Source organism: Notothenia coriiceps, unplaced genomic scaffold, assembly GCF_000735185.1.
Source record: "Notothenia coriiceps isolate Sejong01 unplaced genomic scaffold, NC01 NC01_scaffold00026318, whole genome shotgun sequence".
Classification (NCBI taxonomy): Eukaryota; Metazoa; Chordata; class Actinopteri; order Perciformes; family Nototheniidae; genus Notothenia; species Notothenia coriiceps.
The window spans coordinates 121,712-132,731 of record NW_011359019.1 but is presented as its reverse complement, the minus strand read 5'-3'; the positions used below and the strand labels follow the sequence as shown (position 1 = coordinate 132,731).

The following is an 11,020-nucleotide window of genomic DNA, read 5'->3' as shown; positions in this document are numbered from 1 at the left end:
CAAAACGGGGAGACAACTTCTTTGACTCAACTCTGAGAGGGAGATCCTGTGTGGAGAGCCAGACACGTTGCCCTGGGGAGTACTGTGGAGCTGGCTTGCGACGACGATTGGCGGTCCGTTGATAACGGTCGGAAGAGCGCAGGAGCGCGGAGCGGGCCTTTAACCACATGCGTCGACATCAGCTTACGAACGCCTGTGCAGATGGGACGGTGACCTCACGTTCCTGTGCAGGGAAAAGGGGTGGCTGGTATCCGCGGGAGCATTGGAATGGAGAAAGACCAGTAGCAGAACTAGGAAGGGTGTTGTGGGCATACTCAACCCATAGAAGCTGCCTCGACCAGGAGGAGGGAGTGGAGGAGGCTAGACAGCGTAAGGCAGTCTCCATCTCCTGGTTCATTCGCTCTGCTTGACCATTGAACTGGGGATGAAATCCGGACGAGAGACTGACACTGGCTCCCAGCAGCCTGCAAAACTCGGACCAAAAACAAGAAGTAAATTGAGGTCCCCGATCAGACACAACGTCACTGGGGAGACCATGCAGCCTGAACACATGTTGTAGCATGATTTCAGCAGTTTCCTTGGCAGTAGGTAATTTGGTTAATGGAATAAGCAGGGCAGACTTGGAAAACCGGTCGTATGACTGTGAGTATGACTGTGTTACCGTCTGGGGCAGGTAGTCCAGTGACAAAATCCAAGGAGATGTGGGACCAGGGTCGATGAGGGATAAGCAAGGGATGAAGAAGACCGGAGGGAGCTTAGAGTGAGGTCTATTTTGGGAGCAGACTAGGCAAGCAGCAATGAATTCCTTGGTATCCTTCTCCATGGAAGACCACCAAAATCGCTGTCGAATCAGGGCTAGGGACCGTCTCACTCCTGAGTGGCAAGCCAGGCGAGAGTTATGACCCCACTGGAGAACCTGGGTACGGAGAGTGGCAGGAACAAACAGACGGTTAACAGGACAGGCACTTGGGGCTGGGTGTTCAGCATGAGAGCGCTTGACCTTATCCTCCCAGGTCACCAGACCAATGACACATTTAGAAGCGATGATATTCTTGTTAAAGGCCTCTTTAAGGTCCCAGTAATCCTTGGGAACAACGGAAATGTCTTGACACTCAGAGGTAATCAGCTGACTNTTTATGCATGTGTGTATATATTATATTATTACATTATATTATATATATATATTATAGTGGTGCAGTGACGCGTCCTAGAGCGCGGCTTCCTTCCGGGTTTTAGGACGCGTCACTGCACCACTATAATATATATATATAATATAATGTAATAATATAATATATACACACATGCATAAACTTCACAGCGGGCGGAACTTGTCATAAAGTCAGCGAAAATAAAGCCCACCCATTTAGAGGGAAGATATGATTGGTCAATTGTACTGTCATTTGACATTACTCTCTCGTTGAGTAATGTAACGCCCCCATTGGACTCCTTTGTTTGCTTCTGTGTAACATAATTACGTAACAATAGCGCTTTTATTGGCTAGCGTTCCAACACGATGGTACCTGATTTTGGCTAACGGGCGGGGACATCTCTAAGCGGTTGACCATCACACAAAGCTGGCTAGCTAACCAATCAGAGCAGACTGGGCTCTGGTTTCAGACAGAGGGTGAAAAGAGGTGCAGCAGTATGAGGAAAATGAAGAGCTTTGTTAACATTAAAGTATGTAAACATGTCACAGTAGAGCCATGGCATTCAAATGTTTTCATTGCTCAAAGACGCTTTACAAGCAATACATTGTTTTAGAATGTTGTTACAGGACCTCTGGAAAAGCTGTGGTAAAAAGAAAGGTTTTTTAGCCTTGATTTCAAAAACCTCCGGGTATTATATGAGAGTTAACAAGTAAAAAGTATCCTCATATGAACTGTGTGTGTGTGTGTGTGTGTGTGTGTGTGTGTGTGTGTGTGTGTGTGTGTGTGTGTGTTTCTCTTACAGTGCTGAACCAGCTGGAGGAGCTTCTGAGTGACATGAAGGCTGATNCAAAAACCTCCGGGTATTATATGAGAGTTAACAAGTAAAAAGTATCCTCATATGAACTGTGTGTGTGTGTGTGTGTGTGTGTGTGTGTGTGTGTGTGTGTTTCTCTTACAGTGCTGAACCAGCTGGAGGAGCTTCTGAGTGACATGAAGGCTGATGTAACCCGGCTGCCCAACATGCTGTCCCGCATCCCGCCGGTGTCAGGCCGCCTCCAGATGTCTGAGCGGAGCATCCTGAGCCGCCTCACCAGCCGGGGCAGCGAGCCCCCCCCACAGCAGGTGAGCAGGGACTCAGTGCAAGAAGGTCAGAGGGTCTTCAGAAAACTCTCTTCCCTTCAAGAAACGATCATTTATAGATTTATTCCTCACCTGGTGTTAACTTGAATTTAAGAAATCTTTGTCCAAAAATGCTCTTAGAAATTGTGGTTAACTGTATATTCCATGTCTCATTTATCCATGATACAAATATATATATTTTAAATATATATATATATTTTTATATATAACAGTTGATAGAAAAAGTATTTTCAAAACAAACAGAAAATACTACAAAAATATATAAGACTCAATTATACAATAAAAATTTAAATAAAATGTACCTTAATTTGGCATAAATATTCCCAGTTTTTCGGTTCTTCTTTCAACATTGAAGTTGTTATTATATATTATTAAATGTATTTTTTAGGGGGATCGAATATTTTATTGAATAAGTTATCACTTATTTGAAAGTTCTGTTTGATTTCCTTAAAAAAAGCTACGGTTGCAGACAGGCGCATCACAGTGCCCCAAAACATTTCCATTAAGATAAACGTGCTGCAGTTTAAAAAACTACGCTAATAAAGAAACACAGACGTGCCAAAACACCTGGCAGAGTTAAGTGTGTTTCATAGCTGTAATTTTTGTATCAGTATATTTTGAATAACTAGGTAAGCTAGGTCAGCTAGCTGCAGATCTGCAATAATATAGGAACGATTCTTGGATCACATTTGTAAAATAAGTTTTTAGTTACTACATGCTGTAATGGTTTGTTCTTGGCAGCATATTACTATGCAGCGGAGGCTGGTGAGGAAATAAGGCGGACTGAAATGTGTGCAGGGCTGAGTACATTTCAGAAATAAAAAGGCTATGGCCCAAAAACGTTAAAGTGCTGTGTATCCACGACTCAGCAACCACATTATTTCTTCAAAAACCTGCGGAGACTTCCTATCCCCCACGGAAGACTTTCCCCAGGTGTAAAGGAAAAAAAGAGTCTGCCTCAAGTTGTTTACTTTCCCCACTGAGCTCCACGGTTCAGTCCCAGAGGATTTAACAAAGGCTGTATTGTCTCATCACTTTCATCTCTGCTGCACCTGTTCATCAGAGCTGAATGTGTTTGTTTTATTCTCTGTTATACAAGAGATCATTACAGCCAAACGCTGCAAATCCTCGTGACTGTGCTTTTTCGGTTGCTATGCCAACTTTTGCCGTAACCGAGGAATTTCTCTGACTTTGTGTTTTTAACTTCCTACCTTTCTGGCTCTTTCTTGAACTAAATCACTGTTGTATAGAATAATTATTTTTGCTGTGGCACTCTCTTGTTATCGTCACATAGAAGTGTGATGTAATTTATTTTAATGCAGCAGGATGACATGACCCCCATAAAAGATGGTTTTATCAAAATGTTGTACTGCAAAATGAGTTATTTTGGTACATGTTTCGATCATTCCCATAACCGAAAATAGTGGTTTAACTTAACTTTCGAAATAAGGATCAGAATATCACCCAATTTGGAAGGAATTCCTTACAGTAAATGACATAGTTTATAAAAACATGGTTGTGCTTTGTTTTTACTTGGGTAGGGGTATCCTAACTTTTAATTGCATAACTGTTGTACTTGAATGTTTTCGTTTCCCAGCCTTTCAGCCAGGGGGGGTTCGGCTGCTCCCAGATGTACAGCAGTAGCTTTGGGGGGGGCTTCAGAGGACCGGGGGCTCAGGCCATGGTCAACTTCAGCCAGATGCCTCTGGGACCCTACGTCAGCGGTAAGGATCTTCATTCACTGTAGGGTGCTGCATCATAGGGGAAGGAACACAGCTGCGCCTGGAGGTTGTTAATGACATTTTAATTCATAAATATTTGATTACTGAAGTGAATAGTTAATCAATAGCTCTGATGGACTAGACATCAAATATTTTGGTAACACATTCTATGATGCCCACGTCTATAATGCATTATAAAATCTGTGCTATATAATTATAATTATACACGCTCATACATATTCATGATGCTTTATAATATTAAAAATATATCAACAGATTAAACTGAAGTTTTTTTGCAAGCCCATGGATATAATGCATGATCAGAATTCCTATTATGGGTTATATAAATAAACTCAATATGAGATATAATTACTGTGCATTACAGTATATGGCATTTTAAAGTAATTATTATGAATGACAACTATTGAAATTAAAATGCACTATGAGCCTTGCAAAAAACAATATCACTGAGTGACAAGTATTATGAAGCACTTGACATTATAAACCATTATAAGTTTATAGTGTGTAATTATCATTGTTATAAAGGATGATGAATCCTTTTGAGTGCGTAAAACTATATTTATACAGTGCTATATTCACATTTTAATGCAATACAAGTATCTTTATTTTGCATTATGGACACAGGGGTCATACTGATATTTTTCTAACATAAAGAAGACATTTCCAGAAATGTAACTAATGAAATGAATGACTTGCATTCAGTTTAAACATATGCCAATGTGTTCGATGGTGGAGGTTATTACTTACATTTTTTGATGGCTGCTAAATTGAAACAATGTCAGGGATAATTCAATTAAAGGATCATGCAGGCTAATCATAATGTAGGTCTTATCTTGACCATTTCTATATGTAGTAATTAGAGTGTATAAGTGAATAACTGAGATCTGGAGCGTGGGACCCTGAACAGCCTGACAGTTATCATATCAGTTCACACCCTCAAAGACCTCAGATAGGGCAAGAAACACCAGCATTCATGTTTGAAACAGAGCCCCAGGTGAGCTTAACTTATTTGAGTAATAATTCCAATTCCTTTTGTTTTCTCTTCCAAACTGTCCTATCTATCACAGCTGACAGACCGACGTCCTTATTCAACTTTGACCTATCTTACTTACCTTAGTTGCATACACAATGAGGGTTTGCAGACATTTTGGGTATGCTCACTTTCAGTTTTGCTTTTTAATAAGAAGTGCTTGCTCTGTTTGAAAACCACTGAATCATTGTATGTCATAATTCTCACTATAATATGCCCAAACATTTATATTTATTTAGCTTTTACACACTAAAATATAACATCTTTCTTCCTCTTTAGTGTCCTCTAATGGCCCTCCGCCCTCTACAAGCCATCTGGATAAGAAGTCACTTGACTCCTTGAGAGACGTGGCCACGCCTGACCTCAAATCAGGCAAACCGAGTGATGTCATCTGCATAGAGGACTAGGCAAGCTTTGTAAAACTGATTTGAGGTCAGAAAAACTCCCAGGGATGGAATCTGTACGGATGGCGGCTTCCCATTTCCTCCCCCTTCTCTTTCTCCTGCTTCTTCTTGATTTACAATCAACAGTCCAGCTCTCTGATTAATGCAGATGTATCTAACCTAACAATTGCAGTTTTATCTTTCAAGGATCTCATAGTAGTAGATATCTGCTGTTGTTATTGTGTGCTGGAGAGCTAAAGGATTAGGAGGGAAAATGAAGCAGATTTTTTTCTGAAAGAGGATTTTAATTTCTCGCCTCGCGCTTCAAGGTGAAATTTGAATCTGAGATTATGATGCTTTTGATTGGGGCTCATTCTAATCTTCGACATTCTGCATACGCCATGTTGCTTTCTCATCCGCCTATTCCCTGTACACTGTGACTTCGTCCTGACGGAGCTAATTCCCTGTGAAGAGGAGTGGAGTTGAGGAAGACTTCGGTCATCATTTGAGAGGAGATCATTTTTCCTGAGGGCCAGTATTGTTACTTTAATGAATATGTGTTTTGTCATTCATGTAGTAACCAGTGGATATTGATTTGAAAGCATCAAAAACGCTCATCATGTATGCAGTAGCTGGACACAGTCTGTCTGAATCCTCTAAAGACTGCCACCCACTGGAAATTCGGAGTAAGTAATCTCCGCAAAACCTGCAGATAAACTTGACTGCAGTACCAGCAAGGGTTTGGCTTCTTGTACTGTACATACTCAGAGACTGCTGTTTATTTTACCTCACATAGGTCTAATCATAGTGAACATATGTATACAGAAGCCTGGCGAAATGAAGATGGCGCAGAGAAGAAGAAGGTGCAGGAATGGTTTTAAAACGCATTTCAGAGAAGCATTTCGGTGTATGGTACAATATTTGTGATTCTTCTTATATTTGAATGTTAGTATTGGCTGTAGAGCTTAAACCCCGGGGCCATGACCAGTGGGACTGCACTATAAACAGGAACTCTTCTGGTCTCATCATGCAGGGCTTTAATGTTCGGGCCTAACTGAGAACACAGTGGAGAGTTTCTTTTCCCCCTCTTACATACATCCCAGGGACTTTCCCAGTTCCCTTTCAGTGTTAGAACATAATGAAAACACATGTGCTTATAGCATAATGTCACTTTAAGTCTAGTATTTGTTGCAAAACTAGCTTTGCTTCGTTTTACGTTAGTTAAGATAAGATGTATTTGGTGCCATTAAAGAAGATACTCCAGTATGATTTTGTTCTTGGATGCAGTGTATTTCCTCCACAGAGGTGAAGACCGTACTGTACTGTTTCTAAAGATACAAATATTAACAGTCTAAACCTATATTTACAGGAATAATCTCACTTTCCAAGGACCAATTTCTCTCAGCATAACGTCTTCACTTCCTGTTTCGTGAGTTATGTTTTGGCTTTTTTCAAATGGTTTGTTGTTGCCTACTGCTTTACCTCATGTGAACACATGTTAGCATGGTATCGCTACATATCTTGTCCATACTGTTATGTGCTAAAGTGGCAGTCCACTAAGTGAAACAGTATTTTATAAACTGAATCTTACTATATTTTCTTTATTTCTACAAAGGCATTTCTCGATTGTGGACTTGTTTTTTTTTTTCCAAAGACAAGTGGCATTACATACATGTTTGTATTATAACAGCCATTGAAAGCACATATTTATCTTTGTCGGGACGACGATTGTGATTGGACTATTTCAAACTGAAGAGGTAATGTTGTACAGAGTTGGTGAGTGTATTTTCTTACTCTTCTTTTTGCAACTTCTTGTCCTGAGGTTCTTTTCCTCTGTCCAGTTTTCACTTACTTACAGTATATTGTGTTACTGGAACCCCTCTTAAATTCAGTTTCAACACATTCTCAGACTGATTTATTTTTTAAAGCAACAGGAAATGAACCTTGAAGTGCATCATATGAGTTTTTTGTGCTTTTCTCTGTTGGTGTTTATCAGTGCTGTTTTGTTCATGCCATCTATAATCGACCATGACATGTATTAGGTTGCTCGACGGATAGAACCTCAGAAAAATGTAAATACTTGAAAAAAAATTCAGAGATAAGTCCATCTCAAACAGATCTACGTATGGAACTGAAAAAAAAATGAATGTCTGCTGGATGGTGTTGCCATAGAGGGCACCGTATGTGCTCATTAATCGAAATCATGTCCTGGAGTGACGAGAGAACGTCAAAAACACGCCACTCCAATGAAATGCAATCAAACTGAAGTCAGTATGAATGTAATGTCTCTTAGAAAAAAAAGGCTTCAGTCTAATATTATAAATATGTTAACAATGTATGTACATGCTTATTAACATGGCTTCAAAAGCTACCAAAAGACCCTGATAAAAGGCACCTTTGTTGCAGCGAATGCACATGCGCATGTGAAGCGTTTGATCTAACGGTTCACTTTGGGGAGGCGTTAGCGTATCTAGCATTTACCGACAATGAGCTCCAAGCAGTGTTAAAAGTTCTGATATTTGTGCTGTATAGCAATTGAATGAAAAAGTGAATTATCATCTTTTTATTTGTATTCTGTGTATTTGTTCAATGTGTTTTAATAAATCTTCTGGACAACAGTAACATTGTGTCATTGCTCCTTTCTCTGCAGACCTGCATATGAATAATTGAGTTGAGTTGAAAAGGACTTCAGATTTCATTAAACCAATTGACCATCTGGAGTTGACCTCTTAAACGTGTTCTTTCTGCGTCTTCCAGGGCATGAGCAAGCAGTCCTTTATATGTGATTAGAGGCAGAAATAGAACCACCAGTGTAGTCAGGGAGGGATACAAATAGCAGAAAGAGGGCATTCACTAAGTAGTCCGAGTTTAAAGGAGCCCTATTATGCTAATTTTCAGGTTTTATAATTGTTTGTTGTTCCTCTACTTTTCATGTTGACATTCTTTAATGTTCACAAAGTGCTTTATTTTTCTCATACTTCCTGTGCTGCAGCACCTATTTTCACCCTCTGTCTGAAACCACAGCCTAGTCTTCTCTGATTGGTTTACTGGCCGGCTCTGTTGTGATTGGTCAAGCGCTTATAGATGTCCCGCCCCTTAGCCTGTCATGTACAATGTGTTGAAGCACTAGCCAATAACAGCACCAACTATGGATGTAAACAAAAGAGTCCAATCAAGGAGTTTTAGGCATGGGGGGAGAGTGTGTGGGAGAGGAACTGTGGGACTTTAGCACTTTAGAACATTTTAATAACAATATCATACAGCAAATTGTACTCAAAGTTTTATATTCTGCTGTCTCTCAAGAATCAGAATAAATACTGATAGAGACCAAATCAAACAATATGTAGGAAAGTGGAAAGGACGTACACATTTGAAAATGATATAATAATTACTCTTTGAAAGTATATAAACTTAACAAAAAAAGCATTACAAACAAATAAGTGAATCAGGTATAAAGAAATTAAGTAGTTGCAGGATAACCATAGCAAATACTTTATTTACTATATGTATATTGTACAATGTTATATAACATTATTATTAACATTGATGTTACAGATATTGGTTGGTACAAACAGATTAGGCAGTCAGTGGGAGAATCATAACATAGTAGGTTGCACAACAGTGGTGTTGTTGTGTGTGGTGGTCTACCAGGGGCTGTGGTGGTTATGCAGTCTGACAGGGTGTCCTGGAGGGGGCACGTTGTACGACAATGACAGCTTGGCCATTGTTCTCCTTTCTCCCACATCCCCCACAAAGTACATTGTTTTGCCTCTTTAACTCTTTTGTTGTGTTTGATTTGAATGCAAGACATATTTCCTGCGTTTTCCAGCTGCTGTTTAACTAAATACGTGTCCCAATGAGAAACAATCAAATGAAGTAATCATTTGTACTTTGGTAAATGTATGGCCCACTGCAATAAAACAAGCTATAGTTGAAGAGAAATTCCCCACTCCTTATAAAAGCTTTCAAAGGGAGTGGGGAATCATTTATCTGCTTTAATTGATATTTTTGCATCATTACAATTTGCAATTGAAGATACTGCACTCCTTTTATTATGATTATTTTTGAGTTGGATATCATTGTGCTTACTTAATGTTTTTCAAGACAGTACAGGCTCATTTACAGGCTGATGAAACTCCATGGAAACACACACAGTTTACATGGTCAACGAAAAGATGATGGCAAGATGTTTGTGCTGCTTTACACTCAGCATGTTCATTCCTAATTCTTATGTTTTATTTGTTATGCTCAAGACATTCTTTCCATATCCTCAGAATTCCTAATGTTTTCATTATTGTTTTCTTGAACAGTAGGATATAGTGCAGCATATACTATTTGATAATACTTAATGTAGATGTTGAATAAGTGAATGAACACTGGTTCCCATCTTTCATGCCTTCTCAGTCCTTTTATAATCTACTAGGTGTGTGTGTGTGTGTGTGTGTGTGTGTGTGTGTGTGTGTGTGTGTGTGTGTGTGTGTGTGTGTGTGTGTGTGTGTGTGTGTGTGTGTGTGTGTGTGTGTGTGTGTGTGTGTGTGTGTGTGTGTGCGTGCGTGCGTGCGTGCGTGCGCGTGTACCTGTGCCTGCATGTATCCCAGCAGCGGCTCCAGCAGCGCTGTCTTCTTCTTGTACTGCAGTGTGTTTAGCGAGCAGAAGTAGTGCATCATGGTCTGGTGCTGTTTCTTGCGGGAGGTGTAGACATCCTCCACGGCCTCCGCCCGCAGCTGAAACACACAGGACTTTCTTCTAAAACCAGTATCAAGGTTTTTATCATGAGAGATCTTATCCTATGCTTCAGGTCAATATAGTCCCCTTATGCCATTGCAATATATGCCCTTTTTGTGAGACAGCTGCTGGTTTACTTACTTTATAGAAAATAAAATCTACCTGCAGGAACTTAACCCTTGCAGCAAATATAGAAGAGAGTCTTTACATCCTTGCAACTGCATCCCCAGTCAACTCTTGAACAAAAGACACTTGAGCAAAGGTTTCTTTAAGATCTGCAAGTTGAGTTTTACAAAAATGAAAAAAATATATATATAAGAATCTTTTTCTTTTTCTATTGTAAAATGTGTCTCTGCAATAGAATGTTTTTTTTTACCAAAGTTTAAATTGAGCTTTTTTAATGAAAGGAAAAGGAAGGGATATCCTCTAGATATTAGAAACGTATAAACTCAAACAGTCAGAGTTTAATTTGTATTTATTATCTTTTGACTGAACTTCTGAGTCAATTATAAAATAAAGTCACATATCTATACGAATATTGCTTATTTGAATATTGAATGAGTGACAGATGAACGTGATGTGAGGAGGTTTGCTTACCTTGTCGTTGTCTCTCTTCTTGGACAGACGGCTGAATCTGTTCATGGCTACATCATGATCTGCAGACACAAACAGGAAGGGAAGACCTTTACACATCTTTATCTTTTCACATTAACCAGTAAGTACCTTTAAGATTTAGATCATTTGTGAGTTACAATCAAAAACAAGATGAATGTTCCTGTGTGTGTGTGTGTGTGTGTGTGTGTGTGTGTGTGTGTGTGTGTGTGTGTGTGAGAGAGAGAGAGAGAGTGTGTG

At 39.6% G+C, this 11,020-nt stretch overlaps 2 protein-coding genes across 2 annotated transcripts; one reads left to right on the top strand and one right to left on the bottom strand.

The window, feature by feature from the left end:
• Positions 1-2,108: 2,108 nt before the first annotated feature.
• On the top strand, positions 2,109-8,061 carry LOC104956746 (chromodomain-helicase-DNA-binding protein 5-like). The gene is made up of 3 exons (XM_010784272.1): positions 2,109-2,270; positions 3,886-4,012; positions 5,340-8,061. The coding sequence occupies exons 1-3, from the start codon at positions 2,139-2,141 to the stop codon at positions 5,465-5,467; spliced, it is 387 nt and encodes a 128-aa protein (XP_010782574.1). The 5' UTR covers positions 2,109-2,138; the 3' UTR covers positions 5,468-8,061.
• Positions 8,062-9,087: 1,026 nt separating this feature from the next.
• On the bottom strand, positions 9,088-10,877 carry LOC104956749 (DCC-interacting protein 13-alpha-like). Its single transcript, XM_010784275.1, has 3 exons — positions 10,766-10,877; positions 10,005-10,167; positions 9,088-9,128 (listed from the first exon to the last, which is right to left on the bottom strand). Exons 1-3 carry the CDS (start codon positions 10,859-10,861, stop codon positions 9,088-9,090), a joined length of 300 nt encoding a protein of 99 aa, XP_010782577.1. The 5' UTR covers positions 10,862-10,877.
• Positions 10,878-11,020: the final 143 nt, after the last annotated feature.

Excerpts from the sequence above, each read along its gene's own strand:
- LOC104956746 (XM_010784272.1), top strand. The coding sequence starts at position 2,139 with ATGAAGGCTGATGTAACCCGGCTGCCCAACATGCTGTCCCGCATCCCG. Across the intron at positions 2,271-3,885 it reads GCGAGCCCCCCCCACAGCAG|CCTTTCAGCCAGGGGGGGTT; the intron begins GTGAGCAGGGAC and ends TTCGTTTCCCAG. Across the intron at positions 4,013-5,339 it reads TCTGGGACCCTACGTCAGCG|TGTCCTCTAATGGCCCTCCG; the intron begins GTAAGGATCTTC and ends CTTCCTCTTTAG.
- LOC104956749 (XM_010784275.1), bottom strand. The coding sequence starts at position 10,861 with ATGTGTAAAGGTCTTCCCTTCCTGTTTGTGTCTGCAGATCATGATGTA. Across the intron at positions 10,168-10,765 it reads AGAAGAGAGACAACGACAAG|CTGCGGGCGGAGGCCGTGGA; the intron begins GTAAGCAAACCT and ends TGTGTGTTTCAG. Across the intron at positions 9,129-10,004 it reads ACAGGTACACGCGCACGCAC|GACACCCTGTCAGACTGCAT; the intron begins GCACGCACGCAC and ends TGCCCCCTCCAG.